The following is a 16,614-nucleotide window of genomic DNA, read 5'->3' as shown; positions in this document are numbered from 1 at the left end:
ACCATGGCTGTTGGCCGTCGAGTTTCCGCGGCGAATCTTTCGCAAGGGATTTCGCCTGTTTTGGCTAAGTTTCCTTGCTAACCACGTCATTGAAGAACCCTGTTTTCTTTTTTTTTGTTAGGGATTGATTTTAACAGTATTGGCTGTGCAAACGTGTACGAACGGAGTTGCTTTCTTTGTTGACGGGGTGCGGAGCTCAGGCATGGTGAAGCTTATGCACTGGTGCTATTCTCGGTGCTCGTTCAGATTTGTTTTTCTGATCGCGCTATCGTCAACAGGTGTATGAAGCTGTGGAGCGTGCAGGCTGTGTTCTTTTATATATCGTGCTAGAAACGTAACACGTGTTATTGTTGTAGCCCTGAGAATGCGTAGCTTTGTCCAACTATGTTTTTCTTAGGCGCTGCAAATATATTTTGCAAGCACAAGCTTTTCACTACCAGTGCAAGTGATTTAGACTATTGGGAGTAGGCTTTCTCCGCTTCGTCGTCTCGGCAAGGTAAAGTGCTGCACGAGTTTGTTGGCTCATATTGACTTGGAACTGCGCAAAGGGGGCAAGTGCTCATTGATGGAAACCGTTTTTATGTGTAACTTTCGCCCTTGCATGCGCATTGTTCACAAATGAAGTACAGATTCAACTGTGATATGTGCGCTTGAAAACCAACGGCTCCAGTTTGTCATAAAAGCGCAGGACCCGTTTCACTGCATTAAGTGATGCCAGCGTCATGACGAAACGACGAGAAAAACTGAGATGCTCCGCGTTGATCGCGCACGTGTCTACATGACGCTCGCGTTATTCAGGCGAATATGTCACGCGCCTTGCCTTTGGTCATCATGATATAAGATAGCTAAACTACGCAGCTGCACCAGCTGGACAGGCATCAGTCGATTGAATACATACAAGTACACATGTACGCACTTGGAGCAGCGCAAACGAATCCGAGTTGTTGTTAGCAAGATCTTGATGAGGGCTAGTTGGTTCATACTTAGAACTAAGGTGAAACAGCGCGAAAAAGACGAGGACACAAAGAAAACAAATACCACAGACAAGCGCTTTTGACAGTCGTTGAATCGGCAGCTACATAGTGATGCACACACGCAAGCGCAGCGCCTTTGGCGTGTACCGGCGAAACCTTCGTCGCAGCCCCTTCACGCCGGATAAGTGTCTTTAGAAAGCCAAATAAAGAAGCTGATCAATGCAAAAGAAATAACTCGCAAAGCGGGTTGATCTGTGGAAGCCACGAGTGTTTTGCCTACGAGCACAATGCATGGCCGTGGACGACATCACACTCTAACAAAGTTCTGTTATCTATACAAACATCGTGTACATTACGTATACATTATTGGCGAGACAAAGAATTCTGATTTTTTGGCTGGTACTCGACACTAAAGGAATTTGTCCACCGAACTAGCCTCAAAAGCCTTCTTCTGACTGGAAGCCGGCAGCCAACCCAAACCCACAAAACGAGCGTGCAGTTACGCGCCGAAAAAACACAACATCTGCTTCTGCCAGTTTGATAGCGTTCCATCATCGGTCCAAGCAAAGCGCACAATAATCAAGCATTAAATACGGTAAAAATTCATGCGCAAACACCCAACAACCATTTTGACTGTCTCACCTCGTGTAACTCTATGGGGGGCTTCCGAGCGAACAGCCAAACTGCGAGGGCGAAGTACCAGAAAAAGAGCGAGCTGCGAGAAGTCCATGAGAAGGAGAGGCCGGGCGAGGAGGAAATTCGCTGCCTATAAGTTTTCTTCAGGGACCTCCGGGTTTCACGGCGTGGCGTGGAAGGCTACGTTCACACTTGGGAAGCGGCAAGCGGGCGGAAAAGCCAAAGTGGCTGGAAAATCTTTTCCGCGCATGTACAAGATGTTCACATTTGTTTCGCCACTGCAGCGGAAACCACTGCCGCTTTCGCTCACATCCATCTTGTTTGCGTACGTTCGTCCACGTGGTGGCGCTGTTCAGCACACTATTTCAAGACATACGTTCATTGATTGACTCATCCGTTACTAAAAGCCATCATTTCGCGCAACTGCGCGTGTCGTCTTTAACTTTCGCCTACCATGGAAGATAAACAAGACGTAGTTTCCATAGTTTTAGCCAGTTGCTTTCCCTAAATATAAACAATGAACAACGGAAAATGTTAAATTTTACGACCGGATGTTTACATGCTAGTGCAGCTTCCAGTGAAGCGGAACGGCTTTCCGCTTCGCCGAGGCGAACAAATTGGTCCGAGACCGATTTTTTCGCCGCCTGGTCTTCCGCCTGGTCTTCCGCCTGGTTTTCCGCCTGTTTTCCGCCTAGGCGGGCGGATTTTGTCACTTTTTTGACGCTTCCGCCTGCTCCAAGACCAAGTGTGCACGTAGCCGAATACTTTCATGTTGATGTGCCGCTGATGAGGTGGATGCTAAGTCATTATCCTGTCGGCGTATGTCACGCGAGCAGGATATTCCGGACGGAGAGAAACATGGTCGCCCGAGCACTGCCTTTATTCTTCGCCTTCCTCATTCACCACTATTGCATCGCAACGTCCTCGTGCGGTTCACAAACTTCCGACACACACACACACGCACGCACGCACGCACGCACGCGCGCGCGCACGCACGCACGCACGCACGCACACACACACACACACACACACACACACACACACACACACACACACACACACACACACACACACACACACACACACACACACACACACACACACACACGCACACGCACACACGCACGCACGCACGCACGCACGCACGCACGCACGCACGCACGCACGCACGCACGCACGCACGCACTGCTGCGATGCAGAACAGGATGTGCAGACAGAGGCGATGACGAATAAGTGTTGCTGGGGCGCTTCCGCCGTGATGTTCTAGTGTCTGCTGGTGCCTTCAGTATTCGATTGCATAAACAACATTCGTGCTTGTCTCTGCCTCGCAACATTTTGGTGGACGTGCGGTGCCAACACGTAGCTCCGCAGCGGTCGGCGCGTGAGCCCTGGCACGATGATCAACAGCCAAAACGCCACAATGACTGACCGCCCACCTCCGGTTCTGCAGACTCTACCTCAGTCGTGGTGTCCAAGTCGCGAGACCCAGGGACCTTCAATGGCATCAATAGTACGGACGTCGAAGACTGGATTTCCTGGTATGAGCGTGTAAGCGAAAATAATCGCTGCGACCCAACGCTAATGCTAGAGAATTTGATATTCTACCTCCGAGACACAGCGCTAGCACGGTACGAGACCGACGAACACGACATAACGAGTTGGGACGTCTGCAACCAGAACCTTCTAGACCTCTTTGGGAAGCCCTTTGGGGGCCAGCTGGCTGGAGCTATCGACGCGTGCTCAAAAGTCAACAGAAACTTACCTGGCATATATTCAAGATGCCTTCGCGTTCTGTCGTAAAGTTGACAAAAACGTAAGCGAGGCCGACAAGAGTGGCCACAGCCTCAAGGGCATAGCAGATGGCGCATTCAACCTGCTTGTCTGCAAGAACTATGACTCGGCGGACGCAATAATCAAATAATGCCGCAATTTCGAACTGATTAGGAGTCGCTGCATTGCGCAGCAGTTCAACAGGATACCAAATACAGCTTCGACGTCTTCGTGTCAGGAATAGCCACGTGAGCCTCCTCTGTCTGGACCAGAAAATGGCGCTGTCAGTCAGAACCGGCCCCGCCGAACTACTGTTTCTCCGTTTTCAGCGGCTCCAACTAGCCGTCGTTACCAGGCCCACTGGAGAACACCGGACGATAGTCCAATTTGTTTTAATTGCTCGCGTGTTGGACATATCGCTCGTCACTGCCTCAGTCGTTGGTCATCGCACCACTAAGTGGAGCTTCCCGTCCGACCGTCCAGATCAAGGTGCTCCCCGTTTCTCTGTGCGTCCTTCATCTATGAATAGCGACAACGTACCTACGACCTGCTGAACCAGCCGGTCACCATCGCCCCTAAGTCGTCGGTCACGTTCGCCGCAGGCCTGTCGCTCTTCTTCCCCCGCGTTTGTGCCCCAGGTGCAGCTCCCGGAGGTGACGCTGCATCAACGACCCAGCCTGCAAGACCACTCATCACATTGACAACCCTTGGAAGTGTATTAGACATTGAGGTGGATGGAGTCCCAGTCAAGTGCCTTGTCGACACCGGTGCGCAGATGTCTGTTACGAGAGCGACGCTTCGCAAAAGACTCAGAAAGGTCCTCACGCCTGCTGTACGCACCGTACACAGTAAGCGTTGCCGACGGCAGTACGCTACCCATTGTCGGCATTTGTACAGCACGAGTAACGATTGCCGGCCATCAACTACCGTCTTTTTATTGTGTTAACGCGCTGTCCGCATGACGTGATTTTGGGGCTGGAATTCCTTTCGGCCCATTTTGCCTTAATAGACTGCCCTACAGGTGTCGTGCAGTTGGACCTTCCTTCTGACAGCTACTTTGTTTCTGATGCACACCATCAGTCCCTGTGTTCTGCCGAATTCGGCCGGTTGTCGATAATTCTACTTGGCTTCCCGTTCTCTACTTTAGGTCTGTTGCACGTGTTATTCCCCACTATTTCTGCCTCTGCCAGCCCTATCATCGCATGTTCCCGACGTCAATAAAATGATCGCTACAGAGCTCTCTCCAGCTCAAACTGAGGACCTTAGGCTCATTCTGTTTAGTTACCGCAACATTTTAGATGTTGAGGACCACCCGCTCGGCGAAACAGCCGTAGTCATTCATCGGATTCACACCGGCGACGCAAGTCCCGTTCATTGCTGCCTCTACGGCATTTCTGCTGCAAAGCGCAGCATCACTCAAAGCGAAGCCGCGAAGATGCTGAACAACATCATGGAGCCTTCCATTAGCCCGTGGGCTTCCCCACTAGTCCTGGTCAAGAAGACAAGACAACACCTGGGGATATTGTGTTGGTTATCGCCATGTGAACAAGATCACCAAGAAGGACGTGTATCCATTTCTATCGATGATACAATTGACTGTCTACTTAGGGCGAAATATTTTTCATCGTTAGACCTCCGCTCGCGCTACTTTCAGATCGCTGTTAATGAGAAGGATCGCGAGAAGACAGCCTTTATTACACCTGATGGACTTTTTCAATTCGCAGTCATGCCCTTTGGGCTTTGCAGTGCCCCAGCGACGTTCGAGAGAATGATGGACACCCTTGCCCTAGGCTTGAAGTGGACCATCTGTCTGTTATCCCGACGACGTAATCATTTTTGCTTCAACTTTTGAAACCCACATCGAGCGTCCCGCGACTGTGCTTGCTGTGTTTTGAGCTGCGAACCCTAAGCTCAACTCGTCGAAGTGTCACTTCGGTCGTCGCTAAATAAACGCTCTCGGGCACCTTGTAAACGCCAATCGAATTCAACATGATCCGGCCAAAGTTCCAGCCGTGCAAGACTGTCCTGTGCCATGATCAGTTAAGGACGTTCGCAGCTTCATAGGCTTATGCTCGTACTTTCGTCGCTTTGTTCGTCGCTTTCGTCGCAGGACGAAGCGTTCACAACAGTCATCACACTCTTGACGAGCTCCCCAATTTTAGCCCATTTTGATCCTTCAGCAGCTACTGAAATACGCACAGATGCTAGTGGTCACGGCATTGGCGCTGTTCTTGCCCAGAGTCAGCGTGGTCAAGAGTGCATTATCGCTTACGCAAGCCGTCTTCTGTCCACGGCAGAGCGCAACTATTCTATCACGGAGCGAGAGTGCCTAGCGCTGGTTTAGGCGGTAGTGAAGTTTCGCGCATGCCCATTTTGCGCCATTTCCACGTAACTGCTGAACATCATGCACTCTGCTGGATCTCCTCGTTGATGGACCCTACGGGGCGTCTTGGTTGTTGTGCATTGCGCTTGCACGAGTACACTTTCTCTGTAATGTACAAATGCGGCCCTTTACGTCAGGACGCCTACTGCTTGACCTGCCACCCTGTTGACCCACCAGAAGCCACAAACCTCGAATCTGACACCTGCGTTATGTCCATCTCAGACTTCCTCAGCATTGGCGATGAACAGCGCCGTGATCCCTTTCTGTGAACCATCATAGATCGGTTAAGCTCGCCAACGCGTGATCCTTCTCTGCGTTTGTTTTGTACTTCCGACGGAGTCCTGTAGAAACAACTTATGGTGCTGACCTACTGCTGGCCGTACCAGGGCCCCTTCAAACCACCGTGCTTCAACAACTTCACGACTCGCCCACTACTAGGCATCTCGGTGTTATTCGCTCCTTCAACCGAGTCCGGCGCCGTTTCTTCTGGCTCGACCTCTACAATTCTGTGCGTGGTATGCCGCTGCTTGCGACCTGTGCCAACGCCGGAAGCCCACTTCCATGGCTCCAGCTGGTCTTTTACAACTCATCGATATTCCCATAGAGCGTTTTTTTTCGCCTGCGTCTCGACCCTCTTGGCCCTTTCTCTTTTTCAACTAAGGGCAACAAATGGGTTGCGGTTGCAACCGATTACGCCAGGCGCTTCGCCATTACGGGAGCTCTGCCTGCAAGTTGTGCCACTGACGTCGCGGATTTCCTCCTACACAACGTCATCCTGCACCACGAGCTACACGTGAGCTCCTCAAGGGTCGCAGACGTTACTTCTTGTCAAAGATCATTGGTGATTGTGATAGGAGTTTGGACTGTTTGAATGTCGCGGCCGAATGCGCGTGACTGCTGTGCGGCGGCGACGGTCGAAGAGGAAGAGAAGGACCGGTGTCTGGGCGGAGACGGCAGCCATGCGATCTGCCTGAGCTGCCTGGGCTGGCCTTCCGAACGAGCCGAACAGCTCGTCTACCCAAGGCCGGTGTTCCTGGGTGTGCTGGCGGAACAGGCCGGGCTGTCCTTGGGCTTCAACCGGCCTGCTCCACTGCTGGGCGAGCATCCGACGCCGGCATGTTCCGGTGCAGCTAAGCCTTCCGAACGGTCTACCCTGTGGCGGGCAGATGTCCCGACCCAGCTGTCGCGCGAGTGGCTCGTCGTGTGCCGGGCATCCGCCCCGGCCTCCAGCCCCTGCGCCACTCGCTGCTCCAGACTCATCTTTGCGCCTCTTCGTGCCGTGAGTGTGTGATACCGACGCGCTATCGGACGCCTTCCTATATTGACGCTTAGCTTGACCATACCTAAGCGACAGACACTCATGAAGGGAACTGTGTGTGTGTTATCGTGTACGTTATCCTAGTCCCGTCCCCGTGTTATTAAAGCTTCTCTGTGTTCATTGTGCCATCCCTGTGTGTTTGAGGCCTGGGCCCACATCTTCCTTATCACAGTGATATCCTCCGCCTATGCTCTACTGACCACAAACTAGCGGTCTCGCAGAGCGACTGTAGAGAACGCTTGCCGACATGCTAGCTATGTACCTTTCTCCAGACCACCGGGACTGGGACTTCGCTCCGCCATATCTCACCGTCGCATACAAGTCCCGCCATGACACTGCAGGTTGCTCCCCGTTTTATCTACTGTTTGTCTGTGATCCCGTTTTGCCCCTGATCCCGTTTGGCCCCTGGACACTGTACTTCCGCAAGTGACACAGTCACATACTGTTTATGCCCGTGATGCGATTTTTATGGTAGCACAGGCCCGTCAGATTGCCCGCGCTCGCCTCACTGATACACAGACCTCCCGGGAGTCCCTTTACGATACGCACTATTGGCACGTGCAGTATTTACCTGGCTCCCTCGTGTTCCTGCGGCCAACGTCCCGTCGTGTGGGCCTATCTGGAAAACTTCTGTTGCGATAGTCAGGTGCCTACCGAATACTGCGACAGCTCTCCGTTGTGACGTACGAGATTGCTCCCAAAGAGCCAGGCCCGTCGTCCGTAAAGCCAAAAACCGATGCTGCTTCTGTCTCCCGTTCAAAGCCCTACGCGCGTCCCTTTGCCGGGCGGTAATCACTTGCGCCGGGTCGGCACTCCAACCCCCGCGGCGTAGTGTCGTGATGCAGAGCTGGATGTGCAGACAAGAGACGATGAGGAAGTGTTGTTGCTGGGGCGCTTCGGCCGCTTTGTTCTAGTGTCAGCTGGTGCCTTCAGCATTGGACTTGCGAGAAGTAGGCGAATGATATATTTACAAAATATTTACAAAGAAAGCTAAGGTAAGAGAAGATATCTGATCCGGCCCATGTGCAAGTGATCTCATCGTCGTCTTCATCGCTTTGCCAAAACTCCTGTTCATCCATGTATCCATCGCTCCGTAACATCACCCTTCGGTAGCGGAAGCGCCGTCCTGGCGCTTGCTACGAAGGTGAGGAGCTAGAAGGGCAATAGGGCTTCAGCCGGGAAACGTGAACAGCATCAGTTGGTAGCTAGGTCGAAGAGCAGGGCCCAGGGCCCTAATCTTGTAATTGACGCCACCGAGTTCACGCAGCACCTTGTTGGACCCGGTGTAACGTAGGAGGAGCTTCTCTGATAGGCCAACGCGGTGGCATGGCAACCATAGGAGGACCAGAGAGCCAGGCATGAAGTGCACACCTCTGTGTTGGCGGTCGTAACGGGACTTTGGGGAGTGCTGTGAAAGCACAGGGTCGGCCGTCGGCAAGTTGACGAGCTGCACGAGCTCAACCAACGACGTCACTGGCGTATTCAGTAAGCTAGTGAGTAGCCGACGGAAGGAGAGTCTCGAATGGCAATGCAGGATGTCGACCAAACAAAAAAAAAGGGGAATATCCAGCGGCTGCATGCCGGCACGTATTGTACGCGAAGGTAACAAATGGCAATGTGCTGTCGCAGTCACGGTGATCAGGTGAAACATACATACTAGCATCTAAGTTTGCGTTCGGTTCAGATTCTCGGTAAGTTCATTCGTCTGTGGATCATAAGCGGTGGTGAGTTTATGTTCAGCGGAGCAGAAGAAGGTCTTCGATCACTCGTGAGAGGAAATACCTCCTGCGATCGGCGAAGAGCTGCCGAGGGGCGCCATGATGTAGAATTACGTAGCCAGGTCTGTGGAATGAGCTTGTCGGAAATGCCCGGGGGATTGCGAAGCGCGTGTCGTAATCTATCGCGACCGCAGCCCACTTATTTCCCGAGATGGACGTAGGGAAAGGGCCTAGAAGGTCAAATCCGCCGCGGAAGAATGGTTCTGCAGGGATATCAATCGGTTGTAGCTGGCCTGCAGGCAACGCTGAAGGGCCGTTGCAGAGTTGGCAGCGTTCATAAGCAGCGACGTAGCGGGGCACAAAACGGTACATGCCCGGCCAGAAAAACCGCGCCGGATGCAGGCGTATGTACGCGAGACACCTAGGTGACTGGCAGATAGTACGTCGTGAAGCTGGCGAAGAACGCTGGATCGCAGAATGCGAGGTAGAACAACCAGAACCTGAGCTGTGATTACCATCCATCTGAGCTGTGATTACGAAAATACAGAAAGTGGTCGTGTAGCGACAACGTTCTGTACGAAAGCCAGCAGAGGGCATGATGGTCTGTAATCACAGGAAAAGTTCGGCCTAACAAGTGAGACCTAAATTTGGCCACAGCCCACACTAAAGCCAGACAATCGCGTTCAGTGATAGAAAAGTTTCGTTCGGACGATGAAAGAAAGCGACTGGCATAGGTGATGACACGTTCCTTGTCATGCTGTTTTTAGCCAAGGACATCGCCGATTCCATGACCACTGGCATCGGTGCGAAGGCGATGAGGGGTCGAAATGGGCAAGTATTGGTGGCGTAGTCAGTAGACGGATGAGAGCAAAAGACGAAGCTGCCTGTTCGGGTTCCCACACGAAACGAACTTCCTTCTTCAGGAGTTCAGTGAAGGGGCGGGCGATGCCGCAAAGTTCGGGACAAAGCGAGGAAAGTAGGAACATAATCCTACGAAACTCCGGGCGTCTTTGGCTGAGCATGGAATGTTAAACTGCTGCCCTGCTCGCACCTTATCGGGGTCTGAACACCGGCAGAACTGACAAGTGACCGAGCATAGTTATTTGGCTTCGCCCGAAACGGCACTTGGCGCAGTTGCGCTGAAAATTGGCTCGACGGAAGACGGCAAGAACGGCCAATAAACGGGAGAGGTGGCTGTGAAACGTAGGCGAGTAGGCGATGACATCATCTCAACAGCATAGACAGATGGGCCACTTATGTCTCGCAGCAAAAAGCTCATCATACGTTAGAAAGTTGCTGGGGCATTACACTGTCCGAACGGCATGACCTTGAATCGGCACAGGCCACCTGGCATAATAAATGCGGCGTTTCGGCTGTCCATAGGATCGACTTAAATCTGCCAATAACCAGACCGAAGGTCGATTGTCGAGAAATATTGGGCTCCATGAAGGCAGTCGAGGGCGTCATCGATATCAGGCAAAGCATAGATGTCTTCATGAGTTACCTTGTTAAAAGTCCGATAATCAACCTAGAAATGCCAGTTGCCGTCCTTCTTTTTCACGAGAACGACAGGGGAGGCCCACGGGCTAAACGAAGGTTGATTACATCTTTTGTAATCATTTTGTCGACCTCGTTCTGGACGACTTCACTTCATTATGGGATCCGCGATATGGATGCTAAGTATAGGGTTAGCGTCACCATTGTTGATTCGATGAGTCACGACTGACGTTTGGCCTAGAGGGAGACCGACAAAAGGAAAGATCTCAGTGACATGCTTGCGGGATAACCTTCGTAAACAGGTTGAAGTTGAGAATGAAAACGACCACTCCATTGTCAGCAATAGAAACAATTATGTGAACAAGGGTGACATTACGGGGTAACAGAACGTCGATAACCGGAAACAAGACGTAGTCGCCATTGGGAATGTCGTGTGAAGACGTCAAAATAACGTATGTAGCAGCTTGAGTTGGCGGGCCAACGTGATGACGAGAGCATAACCTTGGTGTTATGTCGGCTGGAATATGGGGAAGATGGGACAGCTCAAGCTGAAGAGCACCGGTCGCACACTCAATTAGGACAGAACGACTGGACAAAAATCTAAGCCGAGGATTACGTCATGGGGACACTTCTTAATGACGGCTAATTGGACTGAAGTGGGATGACCAGCAATGCAGACGCGGGCGGTGCACTCCCGAAGAACGGCAGGATGCGTGAGGGAGCAGGTGTGAGCACTTTATGAAGGCGACCACAAGGATCTGCATTCGTCACAGAGATCTGTGACCCAGTGTCGACGAGCGCAGAGATACTGGCGCCATCAACATCAACGTTTAACAAGCTTCGTCTCGTCGGCAGCATCAGGAGAGGATTTATGGTGGGTGTCGTCAATGCAGCGTCACCTTGGGAAGCTTAACTGCATAGTTTTCCTGATAGGCACGTGCAGGGCTAAAGGGGAATGACGGGTAGCGACTCTGCGGTGAGCGAGACGATGGGCGACGGCTTGGTGGCGAGCGTGACAGGTGACCACGCGGTGACGGGGAGCTTCTATTTATTCTTGTGGGAGCAGTGCCGATGAGGAAATAAAAGTGGGTGGAAGGCGGGAAGTAGTTGCTGTCTGGACGGCGGTAAGAGGTAGATGGCTTGCGAGGCGGCGAGAGCCAGCGAGTGGCGCAGTAACGGGCGACGTGGCCGATATCCTCAGGGGTTTTCCACGCAGCACGAGATCGCGTAGCGAATCGTTGCTCTTTATAGCATAAGCGTGGATGCCATGAAGTTTTTGTTACGTTGGCCACGGTGGGCACAGAGTGAATGCCCATGTTGGCGAGCTCCTGTCGGGCAATGGCTTGGACGAATGGTTTCGTAGTCAAGCTCGAGTCACAGGCGTGAACTGGAGCAGGGTATCATGGCCTCAAGTTCGGACGTACAGTCCGTGTCCCTAGCCTGGTGGAACTGGCCGCTATGATGCCGTCTGGTCTTCGCAAGAAGACGTTGCCGCCGTGGTGGGAAGACGGGCAAATGCATGGCCAATGGGCCGGCTTTTAGCTGGCTCAAAGCGCCGGCACTCTTTTGTAATACCGTCGACTGTAAAGAAATTTTTGCACATTACGAGGTTGAAGGCGTCGTCGGCGATCCCTTTCAAGATATGCCCAACCTTTTCGTCCTCAGGCATCTGGACATCGCACTTTAGACACAGCGATAACACGTCTTCAATGTACGATACGTAAGATTCTGTACACGTCTGCGCACGTGATGCGAGTACCTTTTTCGCGGGTACTTGTGGCTAGCAGGCTTCCCAAACAAGTCGCGTAGTTTTTCTTTGCAGTTATCTGAGGTTCCGATCTCAGCTTCGTGGTTATCGAATCATATTTTGCTGTGCCTTTGAAGCAGAAATTAATGCTTAATAATTATTAATACTATAATATGATAATAATAATAATACTATTTAATAATAATATATAACATCATGGTAGGTTCCCATCGGTTGTTAGCACTCACGCGTTCTTTCTCCGTCAGCTAGTCTTCAACGTCCACTTCACCGGAAGCGCAGAACGTGCCAGGATCCCGGGGTTGCACCAGCATTTACGTTGAAGCGGCGGGCGCTGATGCAGGTGTCGCGTCTTCCGCCATCGGAGACAGATCTGCAACACGACGGCTGCTGCGGAATTATGTTGCGAGGCGTGACGCAGCCCGCACCTCCACCAAAGTGCGACGGAGTGAAGATGTAGGCGAACGATATATTTACAGAATATTGACAGAGAAAGCTTGGGCAGGAGAAGACGTTTGATCCAGCCCGCGTGAAAGCGGCCTCATGGTCGTATTCATCGCTCTGCCATACCTCGCGTTCATCCATGTATCAACTGCTCCGTACCAATATATAACCGTTTTGGAGGTTGTCTAAAAGACAGGCTTACGCCTAATAAATTACTGCAACATACTCAGCAGAAGTTGTCTTCTGCACGCGCTCTTTATGTGACAGGAGCCTCTGCAGAGCAACGCCATCTGGCCCGCTGAAGAATCATTCGAAAGCGTTGGTACTTCCGTTGGTGTTTCTCCCGGCATATAGTCAAGACATCTGCATTTTCCATTACTGTTTTCGAATAGCAAGGAGTATTTGACAACTACGAAAAGCGATTTCTTTAAGCAATAAGAAATCGAATAGGATATTTTTGGGTTAATACTTGACATGAATATTTGTACGCCTCTATTGTTTTCCTGCTTGATTTTGATTGACGCTGTCATCTTTTCTTTGTGATGCGTGTGAATTCAGTCACGTTTGCAGTGTCTCGTATCCTTGTTAGCTTAATAATTTGCCTGATATGTCAGCAGTTGCAATGACAGTGCGTTGTCCGTTTATGTTATTTTTCTTCCACTCAATTTGTCCTCGACATTGGATATTTCGACAAGAAAAAAAGAAAACATTAACCGCTAGTCGGAACATTTCCATCCAATCGTCTACTGAAGATGACTGGAAAAGAAACACACCTATGGTTGCGGTTTTGAGGGTTTAGCGAGCTGGCAAACTTCCGAAAAAGTACGTTATCGTAGCTGACACTTTGTGCTAGCGATATTACGAACAGATGTCTCGTTTGCCACTACTTTGTTTTTCCTATAATTTAGAAATAAAGACGTCTTTTTGTTGTCCGCATCCTTCAGTAAACACTTGGCGTCGTTGCATGTGTAACTCATGTGCAGCTTTAATTGTCAATAGATTGCAAAGGTAGCCTAGCGCAAAGATTGCAAAGCGCCAACTTTCACGAGCGAGGAATGCGAGAAACTGGCACTTGGCACATGCGCCAGGCTTTCGAAAGAGCGTTTTTTTTTTTTGCGAGACAAGAATGCGTGTGATTGTAGCCTAAGGGTTCAAGCATTGAGCTGCTGTGCTGGTAGACCTATATTTGTGATCTGACCATCGACTAGGCATTACATCAGAGCATTAAAAATTGAGCTACCTTGTAAGGATCTACGAGGGAGCTAGAGGTGCGTTGAGCGTAAGCGAGCGTGTCACGGTGTACTCGAAATCGCAAGTTTGTAAGACTGGACGAGGTACAGAAACGTCACATTCATGAATGTTTGCAAGGCTGCCCGTAACGCACGCGTACAGATCTCCATGCGTTCACGATAATCGCATTCTTAGTATGTCAGAAAGTTAGCGCTAAGCTATGGCCTAAATTTTTTTTTCAATCGAACCAGCCAATTAACGATGCCATGTTTATCGGTGAACGATGCTCCGAAAAAGTGCTACTTACTGAGAAGCTTGACCGACAATGAAGTATCGGTAACGCAATATCATTAAGGAAAATTGTTGGAATGAAACGGCAGGCCACTGTACATGGCCTCAAGCATCCAGGCAGCCGGGAGGAGAGAGTAAACCAGGGTAACACAACGTGATGGTATTTAGAAGATGTTTATGAAGACGTTTTTCTAGTGATATACATATTAGAGTTGGTAGTAATTGGCCTTCTGTAAGAGATACCAGATGAAACTCAAAGTTCTTAGCGCTGTGCTGTCTTCCTCCCTCCACCTGTATACCCGCCGCGGTTGCCCAGTGGCTATGGCATTCCGCAGCTGAGATCGAGGTTGCAGGTTCGACTCCCGCCGTGATGCTGCATTTCGACGGGGGAGCGAAGTGCAAAAGTGATCGTGTATTTAGGTACAGGTGCACCGTATCGCTTTGCGCGACACTTATGTGTTACCGTAAAACGCAGTACATTTGCCCCAATGCGCATGCACGTCTTGTACCGCTGACTTCAATGGGGCATGAATTTAAGATAAACTCTAGCATAATTAGGTTTACGTGCACGTGAAAGAACCTCAGGTGGCCACAATTATTCTTGAGTCTCGTACAACGGCGTGCTTCCTAATCTTAGCATAGTTTTGGCACGTAAAACAGCAGAACATTTAAAAGTTTTGTTATTTTAGTGCCGCTCTCTTTCTTCGTCTTAACTCTCGCGCTGTACATCCGTCCGTTGAACCGTCGAACCCAGCTTTTCGAAGACGAAGTGACGGAGTTTTATCTACGTCACATATACGTCATCATATCAGACCTTGGTGAATGCTGCCGCGGCATTTGTGTACAGCACGCAGGCACGAACGCATGCACGCACGCACGCACGCATGTACGCACGCACGCACACGAATGCAAGTATCCACGTATATACCTAGGTAAGAGACGAAAGTCCTGTAGGTAGCACGTTCAGCAGTAGTTGCCCGATTAGGCTCCATTTGAATGACTTGTATGGGAATGTGATTCAGCGACCATTAATTGCGCTGCGTTCATTTCAGGTGCATTGTATAGCTCAGTACTAATGAAAGTACCTATTAAGTGCCCGAGAAAGCATAGGTACACAAAAGTCACCAGCGAGGTTGTTAAGCCCTAAACACCTGACTACATGGAGCGAACTTTCACGGAAAGCTTCGGTCAAGGAAGCAGCGGCTTGGCGTGGAAGTTCGCTGTATTGCGTTTGTCGGAGGAGCGATACAGACGATCCTAACGGCTTGACAAACATAAAACTCGCACTAGCGACCTAAGGCTAGGGCGATGTGCATCTTTGAAAGATTTCGCTGCATGATTCAGAATAAACTCTGTTTGGAAAAACCTTTCACGCGGTAGATCACGAATTTGTAGAAGTGCCTTGTTAGGCTTAGTTGGTACATAATATTTTCCACGGAAATATGGCACAAAATGCGACATAAGGGCTGTGCCTTTCTCTCTTTTATGTCCCATTTAACGTACCGCTTGTGTTCTTAGACCTTGCTTCCGTCCTTCATGCGAACTCGAGATGACAATAACCGCTCTTGTACACGCATTCTATTACGGATCGCGTCAGCTAGAGTTCGGTGGAGCTTGAACGGAAAATAATCTGTGCACTGACATTATTCCAGTTAACCCGAGTGCAGGTTAAGATTAAACGCAGGCGCCGACAAAGGTGTCCCCTTACTTCAGACGCTGCCACGGGATGCCAAGCCCCAGCACTTATAACAACTTCTTCCGCAGATCCAGTGCCTCCGATCTGTCTTCATGACTGCCGGCAAGAGCATCCAGCGAGCTGATGCCCAGCTGTCGGCGGCGCTGGCCAAGTGTCTCCGGGACTCGTTCACGGACAGCAATTGCTCAGCGGATGTTCGCCAGGCGCTGCTCGAACTGATCGAGTTCCGGGCTTCGGGATGGAAGCTCGGGGCCGCTCAGCAGCGCTACTACTGTGCGCACGACGGCGGTGCTGCAGTCACCGACGGAAACAGCGGCTGCTCCGGCCTAGCACCATTGCAATAATTTTGTGGCTTGCCATAGAAAGGAACAGATAGCTTTGACCTCTTTTCTGGTTTGTTGTTGCATCGAGTTACTTCTGTCTTTCTTCTCTTTTACTTTTTTTTCTGCTATTCTGAACGAGGCTCTCCCGTTTCTACAACTCCATAAATATTTTCTTTATTCATAGGGGATGTTGTGTAAGCATGAATAGGATGAATTTACAGTGGCATAATTGCAGGGGCTTGTGCAACTAGGCGTTTTAATTTTTTTTTTCAGTTTTTGCTGCCGCCATCTTTGGAAAATAAAATAAATAAGTAAACCTTTCCCGTTCCGCTTTATTAACCACACAGTTTCAAAGTATGTTGAGGCGCTCTCGCATCGAGGAGCCAATGCAACATAAACTTATATGTAACATTAGTGAAAGTTCCTCTGGCATAAATGGTTTCTGGGTTCGTACTGTGTCTAGAAAAATCTCCGACGTCGTTACTTTTCAGCAAAACTAGTACGCGTTAAGGAGTTGAGTTGTTGATCACAAACGACAAATGAACCACAGTTAAACTTGCAGCTTCACC

General features: G+C 50.4%; 1 protein-coding gene across 3 annotated transcripts in view; it reads left to right on the top strand.

Annotated features, from left to right (window-relative positions):
* LOC142590624 (uncharacterized) overlaps positions 1-16,366 on the top strand; it is a 79,354-nt gene extending 62,988 nt beyond the window's left edge. For all 3 annotated transcript variants that reach the window (XM_075702957.1, XM_075702956.1, XM_075702959.1), the window contains one exon: positions 15,791-16,366. In XM_075702957.1, the coding sequence (XP_075559072.1) occupies positions 15,791-16,066 (276 nt within the window). In that variant the 3' untranslated portion in view covers positions 16,067-16,366. The remainder of the gene's footprint in view (positions 1-15,790) is intronic.
* Positions 16,367-16,614: the final 248 nt, after the last annotated feature.

Source organism: Dermacentor variabilis, chromosome 8, assembly GCF_050947875.1.
Source record: "Dermacentor variabilis isolate Ectoservices chromosome 8, ASM5094787v1, whole genome shotgun sequence".
NCBI classification, from domain to species: domain Eukaryota; kingdom Metazoa; phylum Arthropoda; class Arachnida; order Ixodida; family Ixodidae; genus Dermacentor; species Dermacentor variabilis.
This window is presented reverse-complemented; position numbering and strand designations above follow the sequence as displayed.